Source organism: Haematobia irritans, chromosome 5 (genome assembly GCF_050003625.1).
Source record: "Haematobia irritans isolate KBUSLIRL chromosome 5, ASM5000362v1, whole genome shotgun sequence".
In the NCBI taxonomy this organism is placed as follows: domain Eukaryota; kingdom Metazoa; phylum Arthropoda; class Insecta; order Diptera; family Muscidae; genus Haematobia; species Haematobia irritans.
Window position 1 is genome coordinate 112295373 of NC_134401.1, and position 13642 is coordinate 112309014.

At 35.9% G+C, this 13642-nt stretch overlaps 1 protein-coding gene across 1 annotated transcript in view; it reads left to right on the forward strand.

Moving 5' to 3' along the window:
* The window catches only part of LOC142238272 (activated Cdc42 kinase-like), a 73752-nt gene that overhangs the window by 59210 nt on the left and 900 nt on the right, over positions 1 to 13642 (forward strand). The window contains exon 10 of the mRNA XM_075309877.1: positions 8464 to 10116. Within this exon, the coding sequence (XP_075165992.1) occupies positions 8464 to 10116 (1653 nt within the window). The remainder of the gene's footprint in view (positions 1 to 8463; positions 10117 to 13642) is intronic.

The window sequence follows — 13642 nt, forward strand, 5'->3', positions numbered from 1 at the left end:
TATATAGCCCCCATATAAACCGATCCCCAGATTTGACCTCCGGTGCCTTTTGGAGAAGCAAATTCATACGATCTGATTGAAATTTGGTGCGTGGTGTTAGTATATGATATTTAACAACCATGCCAAAAGTGGGCCATATCGGTCCATAAACATATGTAGCCCCCATATAAACCGATCCCGAGATTTGGTTTTGGAGGAGCAAATTTCATCCGAGTCAGTTGAAATTTGCTACATTGTGCTAGTATATGGCCGTTAACAACCATGCCTAACAACCATGTCCATATAGGTCTATAGTTATATATAGCCCTCAGATAAATCGATCCCCAATCACACAAAAATTGGTCCATATCAAGTTCATATTTGTATATAGGCCCCATATGTTATAAGCGACCCCCATATTTCAATTCTGGATCTCTAAGTACCGTTTAGTAGTATCGTTAAGTGTGCCAAATTTGGTTGAAATCAATTCAGATTTACATATAGCTCCCATATATATCTTTCCCCCGATTTACACTCATATGATCATGGAGGCAAAAGTTACGAATTTTGCAGAGGTAGCAGAATTATTATTCTAACTATGCATGTGAAATTTGGTCAAAATCGGCTCAGATTTAGATATAGCTCCCATATATATGTACGCCAGAGTTGGGGAAATAGGGTAAAATGTTTCATATTTTAGACCCATTTGCAATGGCAGTTTTCTCGAATTGACTGTATAGTTTCCACAGGGAATATATTTAATATGCTATTTAAGTGTGTCATCTTGATCTCATTGGTTTACACCCAGAGGAGGAATATGATCACCCCAACCATGTTCCAAGAATAAAATGTTACTTTTTCACGGAAAACATGTAGCATGTTTGTCGAAACCATGTTCTTTTCTCGGATATTATGTATCTGATTTCGGAAAACATGTTATGTTTGTCGCTGTGAAAAAGTAACATGGTGCTCTTGAAACATGTTTGAGGTGATCATATTCCTTCTCTGGGTGTAGATTTAGATAAAGCTTCCATATATTTGTTCTTCCGGTTTATACAAATATGGCCAAAATACCCACATTTACACAAAATTCTGTGATAATTTCCCCATATCGTAGGGTATGACCCTACACACTGTAATGCCAGACTTTCCACAGAATGGTTGAGTTTTAAATAAGGCTCCGACTTGGCGAAATTATTTCACAACCCATATTTGACAACATATCTTGGCGAGATCTAACCAATATCCTTGGAAAATCGCCACTGCTAAGTAGCAAATATTGAATATTACTCAAATTGTCCTATATCTCGGATACGTATTTATGGCCCGATATATCACAAATGCTCTTTTGTACATTTGCATTAAAATTGGTCTAGCTTTATATTTCCCTTATTTTTTACTAACATTGTGTTTATCCCAGGACGTTAGCCGATTTAAATTTTAATTCTAGAGATTTTGTAGAAGTACAAGATATTGTCTCAAAATCGGTTAAGATATAAATATTTGTATATGGAAATATAAACCTTCATAATAACACAAAATTTTGGTCTACATAGTGGAGAAGGGTATAATATAGTTGGCCCCGCCCGACTTTAGATTTTACTTACTTGTTTATACCTAAAATTCACCAAAAAGTCGAAAGACGTAAATATGTTCTAACCCTATACAGTCATCCTTCGTCAAAATGACGACGCATAATTTCAATTTCGATCTAAAATGCTTTTTGGTCGAATGGGAAATGATAAATTTAACCATTTTATGCATTTTTGTTTTATACTAATTAAAAACAAATTGAATAAGAAAATAAACTCAATTTTGGTAAGCCGTAGTCAAAATGGATGACGTAAGTGTACGAAAAATAAGGATGACTTTCCAGGGTTAAATATGAATTTTTACTAAAGTCCAAAATCAAATTTCTCAAATTTTCGAAATATGGAAAAAAAATAACTTTTCCAATTTTGGAAAATGTGGGAAAGTTGGAAAATATATCTACTTTGTGTCAAAAAAAAAATTGACAGCGACTTTTTTAATTTCCTAAATCGATTCATCGAATTTTTGTATTTTTTTGAAAATTGATGATCAAAATCGACTTTTTTAGTGATCAAATTTTTATACCTAAAATTCGAAAGTCGCGACATCAAAATTTGTTAAATTTTAATTTTAATTAAAGTCGATTTTATATACATAGCTCTTTTTATACAGAAAATACTTTTAAAATTAGAAAAAGTTGTGAAGTCGAAAAGTCGACGATTTGATTGTCATTATAATCCCAACATTTATTGATTGCAAAGAACAAATATTTGTATGCCTTAAACCACACAGAATCACGTCCTGAGTCGATCTAGCCCAGCCGTTGTAGGCCTTCCATGGGTTCATTCCCCGTTTAACATATTCTAAAGTTTTTTTTTTTTCGACGGTGGTTTAATTCCTCTCAATACACCCAAAGAAGGAATATGATCACCCTATAAACAGTGAATATGTAACATCTTATTTTCTCAGGCATTATGTATTTGATTTCGACAATCATTTTATATTTGGGGAGAAACCAACATTTTTGCGGCAAAATGTTCCATGTTCCCATCCAAAAATAATATTTTTCTCTAAGAGGTGATCATATTCCTCCTATTCTTGGTAATGCTGCGTGTATTAAAGCATCTCTAAGTGGCTTAACCGTAATGTGAAACCCATTTCCAACTCGGCTATAAACAGGGGGTTCCTTTTCATTGAGCTAAACATGGAATCGGGCAGCAGAAATTTGGTCATAATAATCTTATTTATTAACCGATGTTAATCCAAGTTCGCATAATGTAATATTTTGTAATATCAATTACATCTGCAAACTACCATAGAAATCGGCTCAGATTTAGATATAATTATCTTATATATGTATGTATTGACCGATTTTGCGAAATTTAACCTTGGCACCCTTATTTATTAATCGGCCCTTCTCCATTTTCTAAGAGTGTATTATTTAAAGCAAATGTGTGATGTTACAAAATTCCAAAAATTAAATTTTGCATTATAACAAACATCCTGTCCTAAAAATACCGAATTTAGTTCCCTAACAAATAAAATATTAAAAATTCTACACATACACAAACACACATAAAAAACATATTACATAATATTTCATTGTGGAATTGTATTTAAATCGTAAGAATTTTTCTAAAAGTTATGAAAGAAATCAAAACAAAAAGAGTTATGGAAATAAAGAAGTATCATGGAGTTACAATAACCAAAATCATATTTTGTTTAATGGTCTATAGGGAGCACAAAATTTAAAATGCGGAAAAAAAAGACTGATCAAATGTCCATCGTTAGCCACTACTTTTTTCCACCTTTTCGGTAACATACGGATACCGCTATGAAAAAACGACTCACCATTTGGCTCAATCCTGGAATCAACCTATTTTTTGAGTTCTTCATAAGAATAAAAATGCTGATCAGTCCGGTTATGCGTTATCGATCGGAACAAGTGGTAATGTCGGGACAGGTGGGGTAGGACTTCCCACTTGCGTGTTTCCAAATATTGTGATCTATCAAGCAATACTCGGCGCAAACGTATCAATTGCGTTCAATACAAAGCTCCTGTGATCGTTTAGCTAGGTTGCAGAAGTTCGTACATTGTTTTTTTATACCCACCACCATAGAATGGTGACGGGGGTATAATAAGTTTGTCATTCCGTTTGTAACACATCGAAATATCGATTTCCGACTATATAAAGTATATATATTCTTGTTCAGGGAGAAATTCTAAGACGATATAGCCATGTCCGTCTGTCTGTCTGTCTGTCTGTTGTAATCACGCTACAGCCTTCAATAATAAAGCAATCGTGCTGAAATTTCGCACAAACTCGTCTTTTGTCTGCAGTCAGATCAAGTTCGAAGATGGGCTATATCGGTCCAAGTTTTGATATAGTCCCCATATAAACCGACCTCCCGATTTGGGGTCTTGGGCTTATAAAAACCTTAGTTTCTATCCAATTTACCTGAAATTGGAAAACTAGAGGTATTTTATGACCACAAAGAGGTGTGCCAAAATAGTGAGAATCGGTCCATGTTCTGGTATAGCCCCCATATAGACCGATCTCCCGATTATATTTCTAGGGCTTCTAGAATCGATAGTTTCTATCCAACTTGCCTGAAATTGGAAATCTAGAGGTATTTTAGCACCATAAAGAGGTGTGCCAAAAATGGTGACTATCGGTTGATGTTTAGGTATAGCCCCCATATATACCGATTTCCCGATTTTACTTCTTGGGCTTCTAGAATCCGTATTTATTATCCAATTTGGTTGAAATTTGAAATCTAGAGGTATTTTAGAACAATAAAGAGGTGTGCCGAAAGTGGTGAGTATCGGTCCATGTTATATAGACCGATCTCCAGTTTTTACTTCTTGGGCGCATGAAATCTGTAGTTTTTATCCAATTTGCCTGAAATTAGAAATCTAGAGGTATTTTAAAACCCTAAAGAGGTGTGGTGAAAATGTTGAGTATCGGACCATGTTTTTATATAGCCCCCATATAGACCGATCTCCAGATTTTATTCTTGGGCTTGTAGAAACCGTAGTTTTTATCCAACTTGCCTCAAATTGGAAATCTAGAGGTATTTTAGGTCCATAAAAAGGTATGCCGAAAATGGTGAGTATGGGTCCATGTTTTGATATAGCCATCAGATAGACCGATCTCCCGATATTACCTTTTGGGCTTCTAGAAACCGTAATTGTTGTCCACTGTACCTGAAATTTAAAATCTGGAGGTTTTTAGGAATACAAACAGGTGTGCAAGAAATGATTTTACTTTTTAGGCTTCTAGAATCCGTGGATTTTATCCAATTTGCCTGAAATGAGAAATCTACAGGTATTTTAGAACCTTAAATATGAGAGCCGAAAATGGCGTGTATTGGTCCATGTTTTGGTTTATCTCCCAAATAGACCGATCTCCCGATTTTACTTCTTGGGCTTTTAGAAACCATAGTTTTTATCAAATTTGCATGAAATTTTAAATCTAGAAGTATTTTAGGAACATAAAGAGGTGTGCCGAAAATGGTGAATATCGGTCCATGTGCACTGATAGTGAAAATTGCTTGAAAATGAATTATAGTTTCCAGATTTTACTTCTGGTAATAATTTAAATAATGGGGGTAAAAAGCTACAGATGTTAGATTTTAAATCAAGGCGTTATTTCATATTCTTGCACACTTGCACACGATGTTTATGATTCCTCTAAAACTCAAACAAATATGCTTCTTATAAATCCAGAATCTGATCTAGTCTTCATAGGTAAAATCTTTGAATTTATCTTAGGAAAGTGTACTGGTTGAACTGATCTGCTTGTCACCAAATCCCCCTGAAATGTTCACAGGAAACTATAATATTTGATTCATGGTGGTGGGTATTTAAGATTCGGCCCGGCCGAACTTACTGCTTTATATACTTGTTTTTTTATATGTTTAGGGTGTAAAAATTATATGTTTGGAACTCAATTTTTAGTACAGCACTTTTAAGTGCAAGCATATAATATTCGTAAACTAGTATAATAAGTTTGGGATATATATATGGTATGTTAATATGTTAGAACATATTATGTTTGGGACATCACATTTTCTTACATAAAATGTCTCTGGATGCAAACATATAATAATTTAGAAATTTTTATATCTGTTTAAAAACGTTAGATAGGGCTAGATAGATTAGAGACATCAACGTAACACAGTGAGAGCAAATGGTGCTCTGCTTGAGAGGCATATTTGTATTTGGATCATCAAAATCGAAAATTAAGTCTAAGCATTATTCATTTTATACATTCACTTGTGCAAACGGCGCAATAAGAAATGATATGCTTAGTGTGAAACATAATATCTTTGCACAGTACAAACAATTTTTTATTTGCACAAATTCTGAAAATATATATGCTTGAAGCAGACTATGTCTGGGAGTAGATGCTACAGATACTATTGTTTTCGAGGGTGTAGTACACCATACCCATCATAAGCTTCTTTCCATAGATATTCGGCTTTGCCGTTGATGTTAAGGCACGTGACCGGAGTAACCATATGATTTTTTCGCTTAGGATTGTCATAGTGGATCCACTTTTTATCGCCAATATAATTCTGGTTAACCGACTTCTTTAAAATGCACATCTCTAAAAAGCTAATGATGTATGAATCGATCTGATATATCTCTTCCTGATATACAGATTAAAATGTGGTTTTGGAACCGGTTTTGTGTAAGAAAACAGCTTCAAAGTCAAAAACTGCTCGAAGTAAAGGTGCCAATTGACCGATTCCATTATTTTAGCTAAAACTTCTACCTAGTCGTTATAGTTAAATTTCGGCTGATATCTCTACTAGAACCAGATATAATAACCGGTTTTTATTCATATTCATATAAAATTTTTCGCTTGCAGTGTTTTTTTATACCCTCCACCATAGGATGGGGGTATATTAACTTTGTCATTCCGTTTGTAACACATCGAAGTATTGTTCTAAGACCCCATAAAGTATATTCTGGGTCGTGGTGAAATTCTGAGTCGATCTGAGAATGTCCGTCCGTCCGTCTATCGACTTGCATAGCCCCCATATAAACGGACCCCCAAATTTGGCTTGCGATTGCTCTAAGAGAAGCAAATTTCATCCGATCAGGCTGAAATTTGGTACATGGTGTTAGTATATGGTCTCTAACAACCATGCAAAAATTGGTCTATATCGGTCCACTTTTTCGTATATCCCCCATATAAACGGACCCCCAAATTTGGCTTACGATTGCTCTAAGAGATGCAAATTTCATCCGATCCGGCTGAAATTTGGTACATGGTGTTAGTATATGGTCTCTAACAACCATGCAAAAATTGGTCCATATCGGTCCATTTTTTACGTATAGCCCCCATATAAACTGACCCCCAAATTTGGCTTGCAGAGCCTCTAAGAGAAGCCAATTTCATCCGATCCGGCTGAAATTTGGTACATGGTGTTGGTATATGTTCTCTAATGACCATGCAAATTGGTCCACATCGGCCCATAATTATATATAGCCCCCATATAAACCGATCCCCAGATTTGAACTCCGGAGCCTCTTAGAGGAGCAAAATTCATCCGATCCCGTTGAAATTTGGTACGTGGTTTTAGTATATGGTATCCAACTACCATGCAGGAATTGGTCCATATCGGTCCATAATTATATATAGCCCCCATATAAATCGATCCCCAGATTTGGCTTGCGGAGCCTCTAAGAGAAGCAAATTTCAAAAATTTACTCCGATATCCGGAATTAATAAACGATTATTATCTATTCCCGGCTGGAAAAGAAACACTTTTCGTTTGAGGCGCTTACAACCGAAAATAATTATCGATGTATATCCATATCCGTTTAAAAAATTTCGTCCACTGCACTTTTTACATCGAAATTCTTCTTAGAACCGGAAATATGAACCGATTTATATCTATATCCGGTTTAAAAAGAAAATTTAAAATTTTTTTAAATTCGCGTGTTTTGTTGTTTTTATTTTTTGTGAAAAATGTAACTCCGAATAATCGATTCACTACAACCCATAACCGATTTAAAACCCGAAAAACAATTTCAAAAAAAATTAATATAATAGTTTAATATGCAAAATTCCACTTTTCACCGATACAATAAAATTCATCGGCATACATATCCGGTTTTAGCAGAGATATCTGGCTAAATTCATCTTTCATGGAGAGGAGGAAGTGTTGGCTACAATTGCACCCGGTTACTTAGTACCTTTATATCGGATACCTTTAAGAAAACGGCTCAAAATACACATTTTTTAACGTAGAAACTAAACCGATAGTTAGAAAAACGGGTCATTTTTCATTTCAAAGGTGATTGCTTTTAGTGATGTGCATTTAAAAGTAATCGTGTTACTAAATCCGGGTTTATTTACAATTAGTTACCTACATTTAGTTATTCGGTTTCGATAAAATGTAATTCTCTATTGACTCAAAAACATTTTTTTACACATTCATATCTTTTGAGCAAGATTTTTGTGAAATTTTAGTAGAAACCTAATATTGGATAATTATGGATCGAAAGTTTAAAATTAATAGATTTTTCTGGATTTTAATTGGCGGCTACATTTGAGTCGAGATGAGTCGACATATTCTGCGGAGGCGTCGACTGCCAAAAAAAAATGGGCGGCGGCTAAAATCAGCGGCATTCGACGGCTTCATTCTCTGGTCACGGTATTCGACTTAAAAATTGGTATCTTTGCATAAAATAAAATTCTATAGAACTGAGGGCATTTTTTCCGAATTAACATTTCCCAATTAATCTTTTGATACAGGCCCAAATATTAAAAGATTTTAACATTTTGGTTTTTGAAATTTTGTTTATAAACGCTTATTTCTTTCTAAACTATCATTTTTATTATTCTTTTACGTTAAAATATTTTATTTTTTTAATTTCAATTTTTATTTTATTTTATTTTATGTTTTTTCTTTAATTCATCCACACTCCATATCTAGGCCATTATCGGAGAAGAAGGACGTGAAGCCTACAATAGTCTAATCGATCGTAAACACATCATGGGTATCGAACCAACCACATGTATGCTGCGAAAACCAGACTCACAATTGTCGGCGAAATCTTCCAAAACTTTGCCCAGGCGTTCGTGTAATCTAAATCGCGATAGTAGTGATGATTTTATACCCACACATATGGAAAGATCCTCACAAAATGAACAAGAACTGATAATACCACCATTGCAAAATGCACCCAGACCAACAACTCTGCCAACAAGGGGTGCAGCCAGCCGAGCTAGGAAGGCGGAACTGGGATTATTTAAAGAGATGAGTAGTATGCAGGAAAGAGGAGAAACTGGTGATATCAATAGCAATCCGACTCTGAATAATCGTTTAAGTGACAACATATCGCCATGTGAAAGTCCCAGTTATGTTACCAATATCTCATCATATAAATTTCCCGATCAATCAACAGCAGAGGGTAAAGCAAAAACTCCCGAGGGTGGAGATTTAAATCCTTTGCCTGTACCACCCAAGGATGGTAAAAAGCATATACAAACAAATGCCAAACGTCATGTTCGTAAATATCCCTTAATAATCCCGGCCAATGGAGTCCAGAGGACTCTCAATAAGGTTATGGGAGAAGAGGAGAAATTAATGGTTTTGAAAACTTCGACGATGATGACAAGTCAATCAATCAATATTCGTAATATGACCACTGTGCCCACAATAAAACCTTTCAATGTCAATCATAACAATAACAATCCCTCCAATATGGCTGAATATGAGAATACCACGACGACGACAACAAGTCAAACACAAAATCTCCAAGAAAGAACATATCAAAATATCGGCTCCGATGATACAGCATCATTGCAATTTGAATCTATACTTGAGGCAGATTTCAATAAGGATCAAGTTTTACAATCGCCCGATGTCACCGATGGCTTTTATAATTTCTCCATACAAAAGGATCACTATCATAAGAGTAAAGAAGCGGATTTCGATGCCCAAAAATTGGCCGGTGGTCTGTATGTCAATGAAGATGAATTGAGAAATTTGGATATTGATAAGAATTTGGTAAAGCTTAGCAAACAAAATTGTGATAAGAAATCCAATGAGAGTTTAGATGTTAGACATGTAACTCCAACTCCAACACCTACACCGCCTCCTCCGCCACCTCCAACATCTGATCCACCGGAGGAGAATTCGGGTATAGAGCATTTGCAAGCGAATGAAGAGTCATCAAATGCCATTCAAAGTGAAGAGAAATCAGCTGTTGCTGGACCATCGCAAAAAGTCACAACACAATCACATTCACAATTAAGTCATTCATCGGAATCGAAATTCCTAAAATCTAAAAGTCTTTCACCACCCAAACAAGATAATGAGCTTGCTGGCAATGCTCTATTTCAAAAAGTTCGAGAATCTGTTGACAAAGCCATGGTAACACCAAAGTCTTTGGACTCAAACTCATGTGTTATAAAGCCCTTAACTGAAGCTGAGCTCTTTTCGGCAGCTGTCAATCGTTTAAATGATTCGAATTCCGTTAGTTGTGAAGATCTTCTAGAGTTCTCAGACAAGAAACCCAAAGGTCATGAACGTGGTGTGGATTCCGATGAAGTTCGCATAATGATGAAAGTCTTGGGAAAAGATGTAAGTATGCGTATATGAATTTTTTTTCAAACCAACCACTATGCATTTGTAACACGACATATCGATTTTTCGACTATATAAAGCGTATATGCTCTTGGTCAGGGTGAAATTCTAAGACGACCAAAAGATGTCCGTCTGTCTATTGTAAAGCCCATGCAGCCTTCAATAAGGTAAAGTTCGAAGATGAGCTATATCGGCGCATGTTTTTTATAGTCCCCATTTGACTTCTGGAGCATAGAGACTCCTCCACCTTTAACCGATTGTCCTGAAATTGAAAACCTTGAGGGATTTTTGATCCAAAATGTGATATGCCACATATGGTATATATTGGTCCATGTTTTGGCGTAGATCCATTTCCAGATTTGACTCCTTTAATCTGCAGGTATTTTAGGTTCGTATAAAGCTGTGTTTCATCTGGTATATATGGGTCCATGTTTTGATAAAGCCTCCATTAAGACCGATTTCCCCTTTTGACTCCTTGAGGGAATGAAAGCCGCAATTGTCATGCGATTTGCATGAAATGTGAAATCTAGCGGCATTTTAAGTTATATTTTATTTATATATCGGTCCATGTTATGATATAGCGTCCATATAGACCGTTTTCCCAATTTTACTCCTTGAAAGGCATGGAAGCCGCAATTTCGTAAAATTTTCTTGAAATTTGAAATATAGTGGCCGATTTTCCGTTGACCGCAATCTTCATGCGATTTGCTTCACTTTTTGAATCTTGAGGTATTTTAAGTCAGTAAAAGGCCATATTTAATCGGCCTTTTTTTTGTTTAATATATACGCCGTATGGACTAACTTACAATTTAGAAGACGATGTTAAGAAGTTTTAAGATATCTTACCAACGACAAATGTTACCGCAACCCAAGTAATTCGATTGTGGATGACAGTCTTTAGTAGAAGTTTCTACGCAATCCATGGTGGAGGGTACATAAGATTCGGCCTGGCTGAACTTACGGCCGTATATACTTGTTAAAATTATTTTGATTTTATACCATCCACTAAAATTTGATCAAAAACTTAAAATTTGATTTTTTAGTAGAATTTTCACGAAATTTTGGTAGATTATTTTTTAACATAATCGAACTGGCAACTGAGCATGGAAGCCCTCAGTATTTTTTATTTCATCTATTTTTAGTTGCATCTCTTCACGGGCTATATCAAATAGCCCCTATATAGACCGATCTCCTAATTTGACTTCTTGAGGGTATGGAAGACACCATTTTCATGCGATTTGTTTGAAATTTGAAATCTGGAGGTATCTTATATTCGCAAAGATCTTTTGATGTAGCCTCCATGACGATTTTTCGATTTGACTCTTTGAGGGCATGGACGCCAAGCAAATGCCTGGAATTTGAAATCTGGAGGTATTATAGATTGAAAAGGTGCTATGCCAAATGTACTTTGTATCGATCAATGTTTCGATATACCTTTCTTATAGATAATCTCCCGAATTATCCGATTTGCTTGAAATTTGTAATCTGGAGGTATTTTAGATTCAAAAGGTCATTCAAAGATTTTGTCTACATTTGAATTTATTCGTTTTTCAATTTGTATACCCTCCACCATAGGATGGGGGTATATTAACTTTGTCATTCCGTTTGTAACATATCGAAATATTGCTCTAAGACCCCATAAAGTACATATATTCTGGGTCGTGGTGAAATTCTGAGTCGATCTGAGCATGTCCGTCCGTCCGTCCGTCTGTTGAAATCACGCTAACTTCCGAACGAAACAAGCTATCGACTTGAAACTTGGCACAAGTAGTTGTTATTGATGTAGGTCGGATGGTATTGCAAATGGACCATATCGGTCCACTTTTACGTATAGCCCCCATATAAACGGACCCCCAAATTTGGCTTTCAGACCCTCCAAGAGAAGCAAACTTCATCCGATCCGGCTGAAATTTTGTACATGGTGTTAATATATGGTCTCTTACAACCATACAAAAATTGGTCCACATCGGTCCATAATTATATATAGCCCCCATATAAACCGATCCCCCGATTTGGCTTTCGGAGCCTCCAAGAGAAGCAAATTTCATCCGATCCGGCTGAAACTTGGTACATGGTGTTAGTATATGGTCTTTAACAACCATGCAAAAATTGGTCCACATCGGTCCATAATTATATATAGCCCCCATATAAACCGATCCCCCGATTTGGCTTGCGGAGCCTCTAAGAGAAGAAAATTTCCTCCGATCCGGCTGAAATTTGGTACATGGTGTTAGCATATAGTCTCTAACAACTATGGAAAAATTGGTCCACATCGATCAATAATTATATATAGCCCCCATATAAACCGATCCCCCGATTTGGCTTGCGGAGCCTCTAAGAGAAGTAAATTTCATCCGATCCGGCTGAAATTTGGTACAGATTTGACCTCCGGAGCCTCGTGGAAGACCAAAATACATCTGATTCAGTTGATATTTGGTACGTGGTGTTAATATATGGCCTCAAACACCCTTGCAAAAATTGGTCGAAATCGGTCCATAATTATATATAGCCCCCATATAAACCGATTCCCAGATTTGACCTCCGGAGCCCCTTGGAAGAGAAAAATTCGTCCGATTCGGTTGAAATTTGGTACGTAATGTTAGTATATGGTATCCAACAACCATGCACGAATTGGTTCATATATGTCTATAATTATATATAGCCCCCATATAAACCGATCACCAGATTTGACCTCCGGAGCCTATTGGAAGACCAAAATACATCTGATTCAATTGATATTTGGTACGTGGTGTTAATATATGGCCTCAAACACCCTTGCAAAAATTGGTCGAAATCGGTCCATAATTATATATAGCCCCCATATAAACCGATTCCCAGATTTGACCTCCGGAGCCCCTTGAAAGAGAAAAATTCGTCCGATTCGGTTGAAATTTGGTACGTGATGTTAGTATATGGTATCCAACAACCATGCAGGAATTGGTTCATATCAGTCCATAATTATATATAACCCCCATATATACCGATCCCCAGATTTGACCTCCGGTGCCTTTTGGAGAAGCAAAATTCATCCGATCTGGTTGAAATTTGGTACGTGGTGGTAGTATATGATATTTAACAACCATGCCTAAAGTGGTCCATATCAGTCCCGATCCCGAGATTTGGTTTTGGAGCCTCTTGGACTACGTGGTAGTCCATAAGTGGTAAGTTCGGCCTGGCCGAACTTACGGCCATATATACTTGTTTTTTTCATTCAACTTCTAAATTCAGACGGGACTTTAAATAGAATTTATGCAATGTTTCAATTAAAGGCGTTTTAAAAAAAACATATATTTTTAATCGATTTTTAGCTTTGTAGCCAAGATGCAAATAGTGAACAAATTTAAAGACAATTTCATTAAGCCAAGTTGACATTAGTAAAACGAAATTTTCTTTCATGTTAGGAAATTTTTAATTCGAATCACTTAAGTATAAGGACAAAACTACTTCATTGAAAAGTTTATCGACTTTTGAACAAGGAAAAAATTTATATCAGAGAAATGCGTCTTCCATGCTAAGCTAAATC